A 19,747-nucleotide genomic window follows, 5' to 3' on the forward strand; every position below is an offset into this window, starting at 1 on the left:
CTTTTGGAAGATAAATGTTAGTCTCAGATGAAATCTAATAATTGTTGCTGCCACATTAGTTTGTCTGAATGTAAAGTGAAGCTTCATGTGAGGCCTTCGGGGCTCTATATGCACAGATATCACCACATTTTAATAAATATAAATTCATTAAAATGGACGGATCAGTTTATATTAAATTTTGTTTTATTATACATAACAAAAACTACATAGTAGTAATAGTTTGGATTTTTACTATGGCTACACTACAGGCTGAATACAGACAGCATCTCTCTGCCAATGAGCCCGAACTTGGCGAAAGGTCAACCAATGACATTAAGAGGGGGGCGGGTCTTAAGAGTTTCTGGTTGCCAGGGATACGCAACGACTCATTCGTTCGTTTGTCCGTTTAAAAACAGGTTAATTTTTTTTTACTGTGAGTAGCTTTATTTATCTTAAAATGGATGACATTGGAAGTTTAGAAATAAGGTATGTCGTCGCTACAAATAAACCTATTTTCTATTTCACTTTTAGCAGAATTTATATGCATCATTATGTACCATTTGTTAAAACTGCACATAGCAGTTAGCTAGCGTTAATATCTGGCTGTTAACCGTTACGTTACTCCCTCCAGGTGGATACAAGGCTTTACAAACAAGAATATCGAGTTCGTCGACGATAAAACAGTATGCTACACATGTGGGAGTCACATCTGTTTCTTGAACCTGGAAACAAAAATGCAAAGTGTACTTCAAAGTCCTGGCAGAGGCATTGGTGCCTTAACAGCAAATGGCAACAGTGGGATTTTTGCTTTCTCTGAGCAAAAGCTCTCTCCCTCTATATTTGTGTACTCTTTCCCCGAGCTTCAGTTGAAAAACGAGCTAAAAGGTAACCTAAGTAAGGCGATATTTTCTTCCAGCTCATATCAAAAATTAGTTAAATATATAGATTTTTTAGCTATGATTTTGCTGTGAGTTTATTGTAAGATGTATCTTGTTACCTTCTTATTCACTAATACATTTATTTGCAGGAACTACACCACTGGACTACACATCTCTGACATTAAGTGATGGTGGTCCTTATTTGGGCTGCTGTTCCTCTCTTCCAGACCACACAATAACTGTGTGGTAAGCCACTAAAAGAAACACACTAGCTTATATTGTGTTCTACACATTTTCAATTATGTTTATTTGTGCTGAGCAAGCTCTGTTACTGTAATCATGACTTGTGTTATGCAGGAACTGGGAAAATGTTGAGCAACTTTGTACGCAAACACAAGCTGGGCGAGATGTAATTTCGTTGGTGTTCAACCCTCTGAATTGGCTCCAGCTTTGTGCTTTGGGCACTTCATCGCTCACTGTCTGGAATATTGAGAAGAGTGCTGGCTTTCACGTCCTAAAACCAAGGTAGCAGACCTAGTTGTATAAGCATGAAATTTAAATTCAAATACATGGACTTGACATTTTCTTTGCAATTATCTTATTCAACATATACACTAAACTGCATCACCAGTATAATGTCTTTATGTTCAGTTGGCAGCAGGTACAACAAGGACTGAAAAACCCATGTGGGACATACTGTAGATACTATGACTGTGGCATCCTAATCATGTTGATCTGTATTTACCAGCAGAAAGAGTTCATAATCAAGCACTGATGTGTCTGAAATGTATATGATTCAAACAGTATTACGGTATGTACATTCATATAATATATTTGGTGTTCCAGTGTGATAGAGCTTCCAGCAACTGATGGTTCCTTTGTTGAGAGATTGTGGCCTACCTCTCATACTGTCAGCAAGCAATTCACCTATTTTGGTCCAGAGATGCCTCCATCAGCCATCATAGGACTCAGGGGAGACAAAGCAGAAAGCATTGTGGTATTGTCCCACTGTCACTTACATACTAATACTTAAAAAATAAATACACCTCCATCAATTAATATGTTTTTTTTTTTATAATGTAGCTATGATAGATCTATGAGTCTGTTTGTTGGGGAAACAATTTTTTTGTCGGGCACACACACTTAAAACAGCATGTAAACTGCTACTCAACTCCACATGTGTTTACACAGACTAACCTCTGCACCAAAGCCAGACTAACTCCTGCTGCCATCTGCTGGACTGCCACATCAGAGCTTTATGTGGGCTGTAAGGAAGGCTTTCTGTTGCTTGTGGACCCAGAGAGGCTCTCTGTCTCAGTCCTCTTCAATCCCACAAGTAAACACTGGGATGTGGTAGATTAAAAATTCTGTGGGACTTTTTGTTCTCTTCCAAATACGTATTGCTTAATTTTATTTGGTACATTTTAGAACTAATCTGTGTTTAATTCTTATTCAGCTGCTGATGCCATTCCTGAACTCAAGCAAAGCAACTTTCAAGCTTTAGCTCTTAACAGAAATGGTTTGATCGCTGTAGGAAAGGTATGATCCCATGAACCCATTAGTGTCTGCTTTTTTACTTGTTCCTATCTCTGAATTTACTGAGTATGGTACATTAAAGTTTCTGCTGATCAGTGATCTGATTTGCAGTTTAAGTCATTAGAAAATTGTATTTAAGCCAATTTAAACATAATTTAAAATGCTTATGTCTTACAGGAGAACGTGGTGCACTGCTTGCAAACAAAAGGGGCTCAGATTAGCGTCACACAAACATGGCAATTAGAAGGACCTGTCACAACTGTCACGTACTCCCCTGATTATGAAACATTACTTTTGTCTTCCAACATGGTGAGTACTTAAAAGTACCATGGTGTGACTTAGTGTTCATAAGGACATATAACATTCCATCAAATAACACCATATGGCATTATAGAGAAAATATATATTTAAAAAGTCAAAAATATAACACACTGCTTGTTCTTTAGGGGCAGATCTATATGTTGAATCCAACCCGGTCAGAAAAGATTGTGAAGATCCTGGATGTCCTCAGTGGCAACTTCATGGCAGCAGCTTTGTTGCAATCTGACAAGAACATTAGTGTGGTAAAATCATTGTGTTGCTCAAGAATCACAGTGCTTTGTGTTGGCATCTGTAATTTAGGTCAATTTAAGTGACAATAATGCTTATGTTTGTAATGCTGGTTGCAGTCAGTGAGGGAGTCCGGAGAACTGCAGCTATGGTCCGCAGATGGCTTTTGCCTCAGTTCCTTGTTGCTTCAAGCTGAGGTCAGAGTCACAACATATGAATATAGAGAACACATCAGTGGTGCCACATTGATACATGTGATCCCTAAGCATGTGAAAATGACCTATGTTTAAATTCATGTGTCTGTTTAGGTGACAAGTCTGGCCTGCTGTCCTATTGCACAATATGCAGCTGTAGGAACAGCGTCAGGAAATGTCCTGTTCATTGACCTGAACAGGGAGCAGCAGCCTCGTCTGGTACACCAGGTTCATCTTTATCACAGGCCTGTGGATCACCTAGTGCAAGTATCCTCCATGACTCCAATACCGTAGAATTTCAGTTTAACACTGTGCATATGACAAAGTATGTCATTAAAATATTTATGAAGTAGAGGGAGTTATCTCTCCCAATTCTGGTCAGGAAAGCAAATTAAAATGTAAATGTGTGTATGTGGACTATGTGTTTTTGCTTTTACAGTTTTGATCAAGAAGGACACTACCTTCTCACCGGTGCCTCAGATTCACATATCTATGTGCTTGATGCAAAGCCATCAAAGAGATTTTCAGTCATTGGATACACAGGTAGATACCCAGTGCTGTGGCACAATCAAACCTGCAGTGCAGAACTTTTACATATAAATGAATATCAGTTACATTCAAGCCCTTGCCAAACGAGTTCCCACAATGCTGTTTAAGCCTATCACCTCCAGATAAATCTCTCTGTATTTCACTCTTTAAATCTTTAAATCTCACGTTGGGGGCGACAGTCTGACGCTGGCTGTTCGGCTGTTAATCTTGCGGTTTTTCTAGACTTCCCAAATGTTATCAGACCAAATGGATCAAATTCTGATGTGAAATGAGTCACTCGTGGGGGTTGTGTGACGCCCAAAATAATTTATCCACCATTTTACAGCCTCAACAGTAGGTTACGACCAGTGGTGTACTGGTCATTGTACATACAAATCCCAGTGGGCCAGTGGATCATCAAAACATATCAGTTTTTACCAGCCCTCTGTGTGTGCCTGTCATTCTGGGTGCACATGAGAGCGTGCAACATGCCTGTGTCAGACAATCACAGCCGTGCGCCCCCCCCTTTACTCTCACTGCCAGAAGGGGGAGACAAAATTCCCGCACTCAAGCACTAATGTATGAATATTTTAAGATAGAGCAAGGTCAAGCTCACCTGCATTCTTGTGTCATTTGCTTTTCTCTTCCAGTTGTTCCTGGGCCAGTTTTGTCCCTGTCCACTCAGTGCATCAGGGACCTTGAGCAGGTGAATGTTCTTGCACTGTGCACTGGACAAGAAAGCAAAAACCATGATGGTAGCCTGCTCATCCTGCTCACTCTGCCTGCAAAGGACCTTGCAGGTAAAGCACTGATGGAGTAGATTTAGTCATTGAGACACTCAAGAACACTGTTGACATTTAGTACCTCTGTTGGCTCTTATTCTACTTATTCTCTAGATTTTTTTTAAATTAAGGGAATTACGGGAAGCCATTTAAAATGATTTGGTACACATCCAGAGGAAATAGAACTATTAATAATAGTGAGCAGATTTGGGCCAGTGGCTCCTATTTCCACTCTTAACAGTCTTTTTGGTTAGGTTTGAGGGTCTTGTGCAAAACATTATTCAAAACTTGATGTGGTGATATTGACCTTTAGCAAATTCAGACAGGATAGGAAATTCTACTTCAGACATGGCAAGAGTGACTTTGGTGCTGATACGTTAAGTCTTATATAAAAAAAAAAAGAATCATCTCCAAGAGGTTGGGATGAATTTACAAGTTGATTAATGATATGAAACAAAATTCAAAGATTGTGCTGGTTGGTAGAAACCAACAGAGTAATAATGGCATATACTGTAGACTTTTACTTTATGGCTACCTAATATTAATAAATCTGTGAGCAGTAAATGATAGAATTTCAGTTTACTGGACTTCCATTTCCACAAAATTCCTGGGGAGCTTGACTTCAGTTTAGTTTCCAAAGGAGCAACTATATCTAGATACAAGTGCAACGCATTGATAGAATCCAATAGAACATTTTATCCAAATGTTTAGACATGCTGTCTCTAACACTGGTAAAAGGAGAGAAAAATGACTGAAAGGTTTACAAAATCACACACTTTGCTTATACAGAAGCCTGGAAAAGCCTGTTGAGCAAAGGGAAAGTGCAAACACGAAGTCAAGGGTGTGGCCACAGTTTCAAGTTGAGACTTAAAAAATGACTGCAATGTGTATGTATGCTCAAGCCGATAAAGCACTTTTACTCTCCAAACAAAAGTACTAAGATCAACTGCTTTAGAACTCCTCAGTCTTATTGTAAATGTGAAGATGCATGTTTAGCAGGCCCCTTATAATAGATGTCACTATAGATAGTCTGACTGTTTCTAATCACTTATTTATTTACTTCCTGCTACATGTGCCTCTACTGACCTCCAGGTCCAGATTGTGTAGACAGACATGGTTGTCTGTCTAATCACATCCTGAAAGTGTCCCAATACGAAGTTCCTCATCCACTTAAATCCTGTGTTCTGGGAGTCGGTGAGGTCTTCGCTTATTGCCACAGGAGGAAAACTCTTCAGCGATTTCAGCTTCCCCAGGTTTGCTAGATCCTAATGTGACACATTCTCATGATCCTTATTCTCTGTGTTCATCCGCATGAAATATACTTACAGAGAAATTACTGCAAAGCATCATTGTGATTTTTTGTATTGTAAAACGTTCCAAAATTTAATAAAAACAGTGTTCTCAGGTATGTGTTCCTAATCTGTGTAGTAACACCCACTCCCTGCTTCATCCTCTCAGGACACAGATAGCGTTTCCAGTCATCAGGTGGTCCAGCTGAAACCAGAGCAGGAAGTGAAGGGCCATCCTCTGGGCCCTGCCTCACTCGTGCTTTCTCCTCACCAGTCATGGCTGGCTTCTGTGGGCCAAGATGGCCTCCTGCATATCCGAGAAACCGCCTCCATTGTAGGAGCTTACTTTATTTTTTTATTTTAATTCTTATTCATTTTTTTTGCTTATAAGTGTAAGTGTATAAGTGATCTTGTTATTGTTTGTGGTGTGTTTTACAATGCTGTTGCTGCATCTGCAGGAGCAGTACATTGAGCTACAGTGTCATTCCTACCGCCTTGGTGGAGTTCGGAGTGTGTCGTTTTCCGCAGACAGCCAGACACTCCTCACTGCTGGCTTTAATGATGGCTCTCTTGTGTGCATTAATCTCAGGTAAAGCAGCAAGCAGTCTGTCATGTTTACATGTGGCACAGCTGTGAACAGTAGAGGGAACTGTTGTTCTCAGTAGTGATGTCAATTGCAGTTTGATATAGCATAGCACAGCATTGCATGTTTTTAAAAGATAGTGTGGATTTATGGATCAACTTCCATAAGAAATTCATATATCCGCTGTCTTATTCTGTGTGTCTGTGTATGTTTTTTCCATGGCGCCATACAGGATTAAAAGTTTGGATGCTGATAAGGTGCACAACGCCACTCAGTATAGCCAGTCTATGGGTTATTTCTTGAAGAGGATATTCATTAAAGAGAACAAAGTCCTCATTGACTTGCCTGAGTGGGGCCGAGAGTCTCCTGCTAGCACTGAAAAAACAGAGGAAAGTGAGGTAAACAATAATCTATTCAATTCTGTTTTAGCAGTAAATTACTGCTATATAATAGTGTACAAACTGTGCTGCTAATCTGAAATGCTGATCTTCATATGTTGAAATAAATGCATCAGAGTTTTAATGAGAGTTTTTATGAAAAAGTATTAGAAATACCTCTCAGTATAGAGCTATACAATTCAACAGCACCACAAACTAGAAACTCCAAAACAATCAGTTGAATCAACACCTCTAATATTATCTGAACATTCCTCACTTGAAATTTATAATCTTTAAGACGGTGGGATTTATTGCAGGACTGTAGTTTAAGACTGCATTAACTTTAGCTAGAGGTACCTAAAAATTTGTAGCTGTGTATGAAGGTGTCTTTATATGTAAGACTTATTATAATAATACTGTCTGTAGAGGTTATGTTGGTATAGATGAGGAAAGGGTGAGGAATAAAATGACAAATGTAAATTGCTTGTAAGAACTAGTTTCAGAGCTGTTTCACTAATCAAACATGAATCAACATTTTGTGTTCTCATTTAGGGCGCTGTGATATAAATCTGGTATAGATAACATTATATGTGTGTGTATATATATATATATATATATATATATACACAGTATGGCATTTATTGTCTTTTACATTACTAATTTGAGCATTAACTTATTTTAGCATTATGTCAAAGCAGATTATTTTATTTATCTATATATGTTCATTATTTTTATATGTTAAGGCTTTGCAGATCAGTGGTAGAACAACGACTGTGGATGTGACAGAGCAGGATGAGAGTTATAACAGCCTGCTGTCAGCTCCACGTTCACACTCCACCTGGCTGGAAAGTAGACAGGAGGCGGTCAGTGACTAATATACTATAATTGGTGGTGACATACAATTAGATATTGTTAACCATGTTTAGATACTTCTCTTATGTCTCAACAACGTTGCAGGTGGGGGATTACAAATGTGCCCTTTGCACCTGTGTGTAATATCTTACTCAAAAAACAGCTGTGTTTCTTTTGGCTCAGATTTTCCTGCACAGCAGTTTTATTTATTATGACTCGTTATAGTGTCAACCTCTTCAACATCTTAGCAAGTACTAAAGGGCTATGACGCTGATAAGCATTTCTAAAGAAAATTTTCAGTACTTTATCACCTGACAAATCTTGATAACGATAAACTGATTATGAAGGTGTGGCAGTTTTTGGATTTTGATTTTTACACCTGATAGACAATCACACATAGGAAATGGGCAGAGGTGCTTTCTAGATAGCTTTTATGCTGCAGCATGCTTTCTATTTTGATTCACGTGTTCTGTGAGGGCTGCTGTTTGAATTTAGCTAAAATATGTTGAGTGGTGAAGTGTTGTGTTTTTAATTATTTAACTGCTATAATACATAATTGAAGTTCAATTGAAATCTCATTTGTTTATATTGTGTATACATTAAACAGGCTGTAGAAGAAGACAACCAGCAATATTCTGAGACAAAGAAAAACTTGAGGAAAAGAATGAAAGAGATGCGTGATATTGTAAGTGACATTTATTACATTTTTTAAAATTGTAACCTACAAAGACACTTGCCATGAGCTCAAAAATACTTTATTTCAAAGGTTCTTGAGCAGCATCAGTATCATGACAAATATAAAACTTGCTGACAAAACGACATCCCACAGTGCATGTAAGCACAAATACTGTATCATTAAACACACTTCACACTGCTTAAGTGCTATTCAAATCAATAACACTTATCACTGTTTACTATTATACATCAGCTCACAACTCAGGGCAACACACACAAAATAAATTAAAGAAAAAACAAACAAAAACAGTTAAACACAGAGATAAAACTGTATGTTGAATACTGATAATAAATATGTGAATGAATAAAAACAAAACTATGAAGCCATGCTTTGTTAACTATGTCAAAATTCACAACTTAGGCACTGAAACAGCAGTAGTCCAATGGTGGTTCAAAGCATCACTGATCTATCTCAAAAACATTTCGCACTCATTTTAAATAACCTTTAATTTATAGTTTTATTTCTATTTCTAGCACATTGTATGCTTGAAGTTAAGGTAACATGTTTGATTTTGAGTAATTTTGAAGTAATTTAATTTTGAACTGTAGCTAAGGCCTGCATGTAATGATATTAAAACTACAACAGATAAAATAGCAAAATTACAAAACAAGTTGCAGAAAAGTTTTAAAAAGTTCACAAAAGTTTGTCTAACAAACAATATGAGGACTAAACTGTGTTCTCTTTACCATCAGATCCAGGAGATGATCCGTGAAAATGAGAAAGCTCCAGAAATCGAACTACAGGAGTTCAACCTGGATGTTGAGGAGCAGAAAAGACTGGATGCCATGGCGGAGCAGGAAGTTAGCAAAGTAATGCACACCCACAAAATGAATGCAATGAGTCTTTAATTTTGTGTTGAGGTCATTATGGTTGTGATCCTTGATTGTAGGTGAGAAATGAAATCGAGTTGGAAATTCTAGAGAAATGTTACCTCCGTGATGTCCTGAAGAGAGAATGCTGGGATTCAATGAAGGTCAAAGGCAGAGCTATTAAGGTAAGATGGCTCAGTTTGATGATGCTATATTTTTTTCATTATCATTATAATTTTAAGAGCATGTTATGATCTGTAAATATTTTTTTCTAAATCATTTCTGACTGTCTACCTCAGGCCTTTCACTCTGAACATGAGGTGAAGAACTACCTGTTGAAAGAGCGATCTGAAAAAGAGTTGGAGGATTTGCATAGGGTTGAGATAATGAGGACGATGGAAAAGGCTGCCTGCACTGTAAGAAACACTGGTGAATGGAACAGATTAGATCATATGTTTACAGTTTCTAATGTGAAACGGAAATGCAGCATGTAGTCATGACAAACAACAAATCTAGATTCTACATTTTCCAAAAGCTTCAAACAACTTCTGTATATTGGTTTTTACTCCCTGAGAGTACATTTTATGGCAAAACCACTGAAGTCAACACAAGTTTACAGCTGGAAAATATTTCAATGCTTTGATTCACAGTCCTATGCTGACCTTTCACTGTTGTAACTTTTTAAAATGCTTGACTAAGTGCCAGTCCACCAGTGTTGAAATGTTTCTAGATTTATGCTGTGTGGCCAAGAAAGAGTTGTTATGATGGTTCCCTTCACTGCAATATTCTCAGGATAAAGTTTATAATCTTATGGCCACAGATTCAGTCCCCAATGTTTATTTCAGCCCTCTCATTCAAAGTGTTTGTCCCCACCTTTCAGCTACAGCAGATCAGCCCAGAGAAAAATTCCAACACGACCAGCGTGAAAGAGCAAGAGCCGGGGGAGGAAGGCCATGAGTCAGAGAGTGTTGCTGTAACAGGCAGTTACTCCACTCAGTTAGGATGTTCAAATCCCTACCTCTATGATCAGTTCAGCCTGCAAACCACAGAACAGAAGATCAACCAGATAATTCTGCTCCAGGTGGGAACCTGTCCCAAAAACAAAAAAATATAAATCTCACCAACAGTGTAAACATAAAGAAAATGAGTGAATGAATGAATAAAGTGAATGAAAATTAATACAAATAAGTGTGTTTTTAAAAAGTGTTTTTTATAAACTAGCTGACAGCTGATTATACAGTTCACAGATATTGTAATCATGATCATAAATCATATTTTATTTTCTCTCTCAATTCCAAATGCAGGACATGATTTATCGAGTCAAGACAGCTTTCAACACTGAGTTCGACGCCGTGCACAGGCAAAAGGTGCAGGAGCTCAGCCGTATTAGAGACAGGAACAGGCAAATCAGGGAGATCATAGCAGAGCTGGAAATGAACGAGAAGCTTTGGGAGCCCAGCCTGGACGTCAGCGAGTGGCCAGAGAGGCTGTTCACTGTGGATGACTCTGAGGTTACTGACCGCCTCATAAAACATCTAAACAGTTGACAAAGATTGTGTAGAGTTGAACAAACAAAGCTTACACATTGAACTAAGTGGTTGTCTGGGTTTTTTTTTTTTTTTTTTTACAAAATGTGAAATGTTAAGTGTATATCATGATACAAATTTTTTTCACTATTAACAAGCAAAGACACTGTATGTGCCTTCTACCCACTTCAGATAAAAGTAGAAAAGTACCTCACTCCAGAACAGAAAAAGAAGGAGGAGATGAAGAAGTTGGAAGAGCAAAGACGTTTGGCTGCCAAGGTATGCCGCCATGATAAATGTGTTTTTGTTTTTCCAACACTTGTTTGTCATTATTTCCAAATTCTTCAAATTCTTCGATATGCAATTCCTACATCCATAATTAACATTGACAGCAGCAATAGTAAATTCAATGGTCCTTTGTTAAAAAGAAATGCTGTCAATTATGTTAATGTATCATGTCTTAATGATATACAGTATACAGTGCTGTCATAAATCAAAAATAAAAAGTAGTTCAGCTCTCTTGTATTGATCGTTTTTTTTCTTTCTACTTCAGGGTGATAATTCCAGAGAAAGGGCTCTTGATGACATGATGGATGGAGTACTTGAAGTGAAAAAAGAGGGTTTCTTAAAAATGGTGGGTCAATGTGGTCAAATTCTTGTTAATGCTATAAGTCATAGCTTGTTAAGGTTAAATACTGTAAAAGATTGATCCCAGATTGTAGAAATAGTCTTTTTACAGTGAAATATTCTCTACTTAATTTTTTAACTAATGTATAGACACTTTAAAATATATTTTTTTTACACACCTGATAAGATAACTTCAAGGCTGCGTCCATTTAAATATTGAAACCAGGTTAATGAAGACAAATGTTAGAGAGGAGGTCAAGCTGAGGTTGGCTTGAATCAGAAAATGTATATGTAGTTTTTGAGTTTTAATACAATCTATACAAAAAGATTTTTGAAATGTCTGGGAGAGAAAATTCTTCCCTACCTCCTGCTGTCAGTTCTCATGACGTATCCAAATCATTACATCTCACTGCAGCCAAAATTGACTACTTAATGCAGACACAGGAAAGTGTTAATTATCCTCCTTTAGACAAATAATGTCTAAGGGTTTTTCTTTTTACTTGAATTCTTTTTTTAGGCAGTGTCAGTAGAATTAGACAAATCAGCATGAAGGGCACATAGTTTCTATTGAATTTACTCCGCAGGAAATACCTCCGCCTGAGTTTGTTTTGACCAAACCTGACATTCATTGGAGTGAAGAGGAGAAAAAAGTCCACAAAGAGTATGAAAAGAAAAGCAAAGAGCTGAGTACGGAGAAGGAGAAATACAAAAAGGTATTACAGTCAATGCATTCACACCTGTGATTTGCTATAACGAGAAATATGGATTACATTTGATCAGTGATCAATATAGATAATCTGTGAACACTGTAATTCCAGTCACTGGAAACTGAAATGAAAAAGCTCCAGGCATCTTCTAAGGAAGCTACTGAAAGGTTTGATGAAACTTTGAAAAAGTTGTTTGAGAAGAAAATTAAGTGTGAAATGGCTATATATCAGGTGAGCCAACACACACACACACACACACACACACACACACACACGTACCGCATGTATGACTAGTGACAGACTCATAATAAAGACAATAAATGCAGACATGAGATAATGAATTATGAGATTTGATATCTTGTAAACGTCTTGTTTAATATTTTTTTTCTGATGTATTTAACAGGAAGAGCTCAAGATTACTTATCTTGTTTATTCAGTCCATATGGATGAGGTGATGAGGAATCGAGAGCTGGAGCTCAAGCTCAGACTTGAAAAAACATTGGCATTCAAGGTCAGAGAACTCTCCCACAATAATGCTGGATGAATTTATGGCTGCCAGCTTCAGATTCTGTTATATAAAGCCGGAATGAATGGCACTGATCTTTTTCCAAATTCTGGTATAACACCTTCCCATCACTCAGGCGTGTTTTGCAAGAGCTAACCTGTGCGGTATGCTAATTTCTTTGGCATCAAGACTGCTAGTCACTAATTCCCGTTCGTTCTACTTTCATCTGGTCAACATGTATTTCTCTTACAGGATGAAATTGAGGAAGAGGTGAAGAAACATGAAAAGGAAGTAGAATTGTTTCACGAGACCTATGACAGCGTTTTAGCTGAGGATAAAGTAAGTCTGCTGGTAAATACTGAAATCCTTCTGACAGTAAATGTCTGAGCCCATAATATAATATATCATTCATGTCTCCCAAGGTTCTTGACAAAGAATTCAGGAAGGAGTTCTTTGATGTACCAAGACATGTTGTTGATCATCTGTATAGACTATTCAAGCGTAGACCCAGGTTTGTCATACTTACAATGTATAAAATTGCATGATTTTATATGACTAGAAGTTGTAAATTATTCAGCAGTTGCTGCAGGCAAAGCTGCGTTGTGATCAGGGTTTTTTATGCCTCAGGGTTCAAAAGATGAGGACCCAGATCGACAACAACCAAAACCCATTTAAAGAGCAGAGTCTGTGTGGTTCTCTGGCACCCGATGGGCTCGGAAAAATGATGATGGCCATGGAGGAGCTGGATGCTCAAGAGAATATGCCAGAAGGGTTGAACCCGGTGATCTGGGAGAGGTTTTGTCTTGTCCGCAGAACAAAAGTAGAGAGTGAGCAAAAGGTAATATGAGGACATGGACGGGTAAAGACTGGAAAACCAGAGGAACACTGCTAGTCCCAGTTTCATAGAACTAGACCACCAAAGTACACATACGCATTTCACAATACAAGTATGTAATTAGCATGCACACAGATTCGATTTACGAGACTTCTAACTGCATTTCTAAACAAGGCCTTTCCAATTTATAAATGTTGCTTCTCTGTTTCTCTCTTACAATACACAACTACTGTAATGCTCAGTCCGACCCACCTATGAAACGGATTCAGAAAACTTTACCAAATATAGATTTTGTGTTTGTATGTATTATCTTCTGTATTTGTATCTGTAGTTCAGTCACTGTTAGACATTTCCTTTGCAGGTGAGAGTAAAAGCTTTGGCTCTTGCTGAGATGCAGGCGTTCCTACAAAAGAGGAGAGACGAGGATAAGGCTGCTCAACAGGAAATCAGAAATCTCACTGACGAACTTGAAAGGTATGACTGTGATGTTGTCGTTCATTCTGATTATAAGGAATTCTAATTGAATTTTTGTATTCTTCTCTACTCACATAAAATACTGCAGGCATCCTCTTATAGCTGCATGTCTTAAATTTATTCTTAAAACTGATGGATTTGACACAGTTCCATCTCAACCCTTGTAACCTTTGACACTGAACAAATACTTGTACTTGTACTACATACAGTAACTACTGCGCAACATTGAAAACAATAAAAATTTAATAAAGGTAAAAGTAAATATTTTAATATTTATTTTTTTTATATAATGTTAATGTTTAGATTTGTATTCTATTTCTCTATGGAAGTCAGGTCCTCCAGTGGTTTTTGTTGCTCTGCTCCCTTCTAGTCTGCATAAGGAAAAGCACCGTTTCCTGACCGACATCATGGTCCAGGTCCTACTCAAACAGGGCCAGGTGGAGGTTTCTACCACAGGCTTTACTCCTGATTACAGTGACTCAGTACTTCTCCACAGGAGTGTGGTAGAAGACCTCAACAGCACCATCAGGGTCAGTTTATACCACCAGACACACACAGATTCGTATTGCAACAGACTCTGGTAAATAAGGATGTGTATTTTTGTGATGGATCTATATAGAAAACACTCAGGGGATCATAATTACACATGCTGAGTGCTTAATTAATTAATCACAATATAAGTACAATAACAAACTATTTTCTGCTTGACAAAAGGTGAGAAAATGTGTCACATTTCAGCAGCGGTCAAATATATTGGATATGGGAAAATGTCTGTGTCTGTAAAATGATTATTTGTATGATCAGACACTTGGAGAGCAGAAGATAGCTGCCATGGTGGAGACCAAAGACTTACGTAAGGGCATCATCCAGCTGGAGTGGGAAAACAAGATGAGGAGGATGCAGATAGAGGACCTTAAAAACAAAGCCCGAGACATCCAGATGTTACGACTCTCTGAGGACCAAAAGGAGGTAAGTGTAGTAATTACACTCCTAAAACATCAAAATATTTGACTTTCTCATGAACCTGAATGTCAAACACTGACTTGCCCTTAATGAGGAGATGAGCTCTAAATAACACTTTCCGAGCTGTAATAATGGCTGCTGGATAGTGAATTGATGTTACCCTGCATGTAATTCTAACATACTAATTACATACCATGCATCATGTCAAGTTTTCAAAGTTAAGCGTCTGCTTGAAATGGCAATGAAAGCTTTGTACTCAACGTGAAAAAGTTAACCCTGTAAGCATTTCTGACCAAACCTCAGTCAGCGATATAAAGACAGGTATTTTGGTTTTGGCAGCATCAGATGTGCGAGCAGATAATTGTTCCCATTGTTCTTTTGTCATCACAGACACACAGTATGTACATGTGAGAACCCAATGTTATTTTTTGTTTGTTTTAAAACAGTTATTCAATAAGTGGAGACTGTTAGAAACTATACATATACTTTCTCTGCTTTTTTTTGGTCCTTTTTTAACATCACAGCCATGTTCATGAAATGATTTAAAATTCTGGGAAAACAGAAAAGCTATTCTGCTTCACTTGGCAGCAAATGTAAATCTACATGCTTGAACAGGCAGTTCAATCAAATACAGACCACAAAACGTAACAGGAGGATACTTTGCTCCTGGTTAAACCCTCCATACAGATTATAACACAAGAAGAAATCTGGTGAGTTAATGGCATAAAAAAATACAGGGCGGTGCTGGTTGACTAACAGTGCATGATCAAATGAGTCATCCCATCATCTTATTTTTGACAAGTCAATGAGCATGGCACAAACAAATCACGTTTCCAGGCACGAGTGCCAGTTTACTTTGGCAAAAGATTCAGGTAGCTCTGCTGTGGCGTGGCATACTGCTTCCTGTCATTGTTTAGGACTCCGACACTTTGAGAGAGAAAAGTTTAAATATAAACAAGGGCATCCTGAGTGATCCTGTACATTTTATAATGAAGTATTTTTACCACTACTGTAGTGAGATCTGTAACCAAGAGTGACAGAAAACATTGTTAAGACAGTTTTATCTGTGGTCGCCTCATACAAGTCAGCTTTTCCCTTCTTTCCAGTATCTCAACAAGACAGACCGTGACAGTCGAGTGTCGAAGCAAGTTTCCACTTTGAAGAAAACTATTGCGTTCCAGGAGAAGGTAACAGAAAAGTAATGATGTGTTCTCATCAATGTGTACTTTTTAATCAGTGTGAGAGTAATATGCTTATTATTCTCCAATTTCAGACTCATCTAAAGGACGTGGAGATACGCAAAAATAAGATTAAACAGCTTAGCAGGCAGGCAGCAATGAAAGCAGAGAAGAATGCAGTTTTAGACCAGCAGATACATGATATGCAGGTGACAGTGGCAGAGATGAGACACCTCTATCAAGCAGCAGGTAAAAAAAATTCAATTCTAATACAACACATAGCAAAGAGGGTTTTTTTTAGCTTCTTCTGACTGATAATGTGGCTTTTTTGGTGTTTTAGCTTCAGAGGAAAGTCAGGTTGCTAAAACAGAGCAGCGCTACCAGGAAATTCTTCACAGGAGGAAGCTGAAGGACATTGCCAGAGCACAAGCAGAGGAACTGGCCTTCCTCTCGGCAGAAGTCGAGCGTCTGAGGATGAAGAACTTTCCATCACTCGATCAGCTGAAACACAACTGAACAAAGCCTCCTCTACAACAAACAACAGGGTTTTATTTAAACTTCTCTGAACAAGTAAATTCAACATGAAACCACAACTTAAGCTGTCAAATAAACGACATAGCAGCAACAAATAAAACAATATATATATCAATATATTTTAAATGTGATTGTTCCTCTGCAGTATTTTTTTGTGTACTGACGGTACAACTGATATGTGTGTTTGAAAGCATATTTAGGTAGTGAAGTCATCCTCTGTGCGGTCAAAGTGCAGAATACTGTCATCCAAACCAAAGAGGTCAATAAGCTCTGACAGGCTGGCCTTTCGTCCGTCTACGGGGACATCTGACTGGAGCTCGTACAGTGCAGCCTGAGCACAACTCCGCCACTTGTCAATCAAGGTTTGGAGCTGTGTTAAATCATTCTAGAGGAGAAAGACAGGGAATATGTCATTAAAAAAACTCCAAAAATAAAGGGCATTATGTTCTTGTTAGGAGCAACCCAGACCATTTGAAAAGTGGCTGATACCTTGCTTCTGTACATTTTAACCATCTTGAGTCTGCGCAGAGTCTCTTTCTTGTCTTTAACTTCTCTGCTGAGTTGTTGTACAAAGTCTTTTGATGGAGGATGTGTTGGTTCAGGAATCGGTCCAGACAACCTTTCGCTCCCTGATCTTGCTTCATTCCTGCTTACAGCAACCTTCTGGGTGATCGGTGGAGGGTTATTAACCGTCTCCCGGGAATCTGCTGAAACTTGTTGACCATCCTCCTCCTTCCCCTCCTCCTCCTCCTCCTCATCAACACAAAGGCGTTTGGCCACTGAGAAGGGCGAGGTGAAGGAGCGTCTTGATCTCTTCAGCCTCTCCCTCAGGGAGGCACTCAGCTTTGGATGACGCTGTGTGGATAGGTGATAATTTAACGTGAACATGTGTTAAATAAGCCACAGTGCATAACAGATATCATGTGATGTTATCTAAAACAATAGAGTTAGACATCAAATACCGGATAGGAAGCTATTTGTGGTTAATTTACCTTCTCTGTGGATTCACAGGGACTAGACTCCACTGAATTACAAGGTGAAGAATAAACCGACATTAACTTCTCTGTCTTCGGCGTGATCTCCATCGGCAAGACCGTAACGTTAGGGCAGCTAAATTGGCCAAATTAACGCTATTATTTGGTTAATTCGCTAGTAGTCACATAACTTTCACTTCAACAAACACAAAACCACGCCTTCGAAAGACAACTCACGCGAACATCCATGAAAAAGTATCGATTAACTAATTCGTAATAAATACAGACAAAAACAACACATTTCTCGCTTTAAACCGACTAAAATATACAACAGTGAGAGCGTTGACAAAATCTTTGTTTTTCCGTATTTTTGCGGCTCAAGAAAACCTCCAAAGCCAGTGATTGGACAGGATGTGATGACGTCTTGCCGATAAGGATTATGGGAGCTGTAGTTGTTTCCTGCTAAAAAGGTTAAAGAGTAAAACCACGATTCAAAAGGATAATATTTCCTTTTTTATTCGCCGTGCCTAAAACGAATATCACTTCCACAAGTCTCCATCATCATTCACTTCTTGTTTTGGTGGAGTTATTAGTAATTTAGTGGCGCCTATGACTGAAAAAAAACAAACAAACTTTATCAGCTTTTCACAACAGTTGTAACAGGCACCAAATTAATCGGCTCATTACAATGCAACAGATATATAACAGTATAATGATAATAATACTAATACTAATACTACTATTAATAATAATAATAACAACAACAACAACAATAATAATAATAATCATACACAAAATTCAGAAATTGATATAATGAAGTAAAAGCGAAACATTTTCTCAGGGTTGTTGACAGGTCCGGTGTTGAAGCTCTGTTACTTGGTTACCCTCGTTACCAAGGAGTCACATTGTGATTCACCACTGCTCATCCGTTGATTCATACTCTATTAAAAGATTTATTTAAAGTCCTTCAGGCTGATTTGTTTTAGATTGTTTTGAGACTCGTGCTTATATCCTACATTTTTAATGTTGTCTTTGTGTAGCCGCGAGGAGAAAGGCGTGGTAAAGGTAACCCTGCCTAGACTTGAACACTTGGCAGTCTGATATAACACACCCCAGGGATTGGGGATTTTTAACATTTTGTAAGGGTGAATCTCGCAGGTCTGATGATTGAAGATAATTACTACTTCTGAATCTGGAGAGAACCTTTTTTTGTCTTTTTATACTTTTAAATTGGCATGAAGTTGACATGAAATACTGCCACATAGATGAAGTATGTTGCAGTGTGAAGGTGCCAGCTCTGTCATCAAACATCGTGAACACTCATAAATAAACTCTAATGTCATGTTTGTGCACACATGTGGCAGCACTAAGATGCAATTGTCCCGTTTCCAACTAAGAAAGTTGAAGAATGTTGTAAAGAAAGGGCGCTGATTGTCTTTAATTCAGTTTTATGTTCTTTTTAATGTTCTTTTTTAGTAGTTTATTTGACATTAGTAGGCTAATTAGGCAGAATTAGGTACAATTTAAATGGAATATTTTGCCAAAGACCATGATGATCCCTCAGTGGTAGTTCACTGTAAGCAAGACAAAGAAATATTATATCATTATGCAGATTTTGATGAGTTTTGAGTTTTCTGTACTTGACCGTTTTAGGTGAGAGTTTAGTTTAGTTTAACATTTGCCTGGATCAAGTATCCAGGTAAATATACAGATAAAATCCACTGAGGGGGTACAAGCTGCTTCTCCACCGCTCGACCGCACACAAAGTGCCCTCCTGGAATCTGTTTCGTCTGTTCTTTTGAGATTTTTCCCAGAGAGGTTTACCAGCTTAACTCAGAACAAAGTGTGATGCCAATGAAAAGAGTTGCCTCAGCTTTGTCTCTTTAAAAACGTCAAAACCTCCAAAATACCTAAGTTTTATTGCCAGCCTGTATTATCTTTTACTGTTAACAATAAACTACCTGACTGGAGTGATTTTATACCTGCAAGAGAGTTCACCAGACACTGTGTGCAAATACAGAGATTCCTTTAAAACCCACAGTTATGAAGAAAAACATATCTATTCTAGTTCTTATAAGGTAGCATGATGAGTTATGTTTTCTGGTTTCTTAACAACACCCTACTGTCAAGATCACTTTCACAGTGAGTCATAAATGTGTTCATGTTACAATATCTTGATAAACCTCCCCTGCCTAAATTCTTTGCTATGTAAAGAACTTCTTTTTGAACTTGTGTGCCGGTGTAAACCTAATTTGGGCAAGTTAAAGGCTGCTGCCTTCTTGTTCCAAAGACACAATGAACCTTTATCTGGAAAGCTGTTATCCTCAACACA

General features: G+C 38.1%; 2 protein-coding genes across 3 annotated transcripts; one reads left to right on the forward strand and one right to left on the reverse strand.

Annotated features, from left to right (window-relative positions):
• Positions 1-354: 354 nt before the first annotated feature.
• Positions 355-16,567, forward strand: cfap43 (cilia and flagella associated protein 43). Of its 2 annotated transcripts, none has more exons than XM_044373347.1 (38): positions 355-465; positions 611-864; positions 1,007-1,103; positions 1,215-1,382; positions 1,704-1,854; positions 2,049-2,193; positions 2,314-2,396; positions 2,571-2,702; positions 2,840-2,956; positions 3,062-3,139; positions 3,251-3,399; positions 3,576-3,679; positions 4,315-4,464; positions 5,539-5,699; positions 5,905-6,069; positions 6,194-6,324; positions 6,551-6,716; positions 7,439-7,558; positions 8,155-8,232; positions 8,976-9,092; positions 9,173-9,277; positions 9,392-9,508; positions 9,973-10,173; positions 10,397-10,603; positions 10,811-10,897; positions 11,172-11,252; positions 11,830-11,958; positions 12,064-12,183; positions 12,356-12,463; positions 12,710-12,796; positions 12,880-12,968; positions 13,085-13,295; positions 13,654-13,766; positions 14,137-14,296; positions 14,571-14,735; positions 15,836-15,916; positions 16,003-16,156; positions 16,248-16,567. In XM_044373347.1, the coding sequence occupies exons 1-38, from the start codon at positions 437-439 to the stop codon at positions 16,421-16,423; spliced, it is 4,986 nt and encodes a 1,661-aa protein (XP_044229282.1). In that variant the 5' UTR covers positions 355-436; the 3' UTR covers positions 16,424-16,567. The 2 variants fall into 2 exon arrangements, with proteins under 2 accessions (XP_044229282.1, XP_044229283.1); XM_044373348.1 differs by having other exon boundaries at positions 7,448-7,558.
• On the reverse strand, positions 16,437-17,852 carry sfr1 (SWI5-dependent homologous recombination repair protein 1). The gene is made up of 3 exons (XM_044373349.1): positions 17,434-17,852; positions 16,931-17,296; positions 16,437-16,826 (listed from the first exon to the last, which is right to left on the reverse strand). The coding sequence occupies exons 1-3, from the start codon at positions 17,524-17,526 to the stop codon at positions 16,638-16,640; spliced, it is 648 nt and encodes a 215-aa protein (XP_044229284.1). The 5' UTR covers positions 17,527-17,852; the 3' UTR covers positions 16,437-16,637.
• Between the last annotated feature and the right edge of the window lie 1,895 nt (positions 17,853-19,747).

This window comes from Thunnus albacares, chromosome 14, assembly GCF_914725855.1.
Source record: "Thunnus albacares chromosome 14, fThuAlb1.1, whole genome shotgun sequence".
Classification (NCBI taxonomy): Eukaryota; Metazoa; Chordata; class Actinopteri; order Scombriformes; family Scombridae; genus Thunnus; species Thunnus albacares.

What these genes read in the sequence shown, in the direction of transcription:
- cfap43 (XM_044373347.1), top strand. Translation starts at nt 437, where the DNA reads ATGGATGACATTGGAAGTTTAGAAATAAG. An exon ending in TACTTTTGTCTTCCAACATG is followed by an intron (nt 2,703 to 2,839) that starts GTGAGTACTTAA and finishes CTTGTTCTTTAG; the next exon opens with GGGCAGATCTATATGTTGAA. An exon ending in ACCTCAACAGCACCATCAGG is followed by an intron (nt 14,297 to 14,570) that starts GTCAGTTTATAC and finishes TTGTATGATCAG; the next exon opens with ACACTTGGAGAGCAGAAGAT.
- sfr1 (XM_044373349.1), bottom strand. Translation starts at nt 17,526, where the DNA reads ATGGAGATCACGCCGAAGACAGAGAAGTTAATGTCGGTTTATTCTTCA. An exon ending in CCTGTGAATCCACAGAGAAG is followed by an intron (nt 17,297 to 17,433) that starts GTAAATTAACCA and finishes CTATCCACACAG; the next exon opens with CGTCATCCAAAGCTGAGTGC. An exon ending in TTAAAATGTACAGAAGCAAG is followed by an intron (nt 16,827 to 16,930) that starts GTATCAGCCACT and finishes TTTCTCCTCTAG; the next exon opens with AATGATTTAACACAGCTCCA.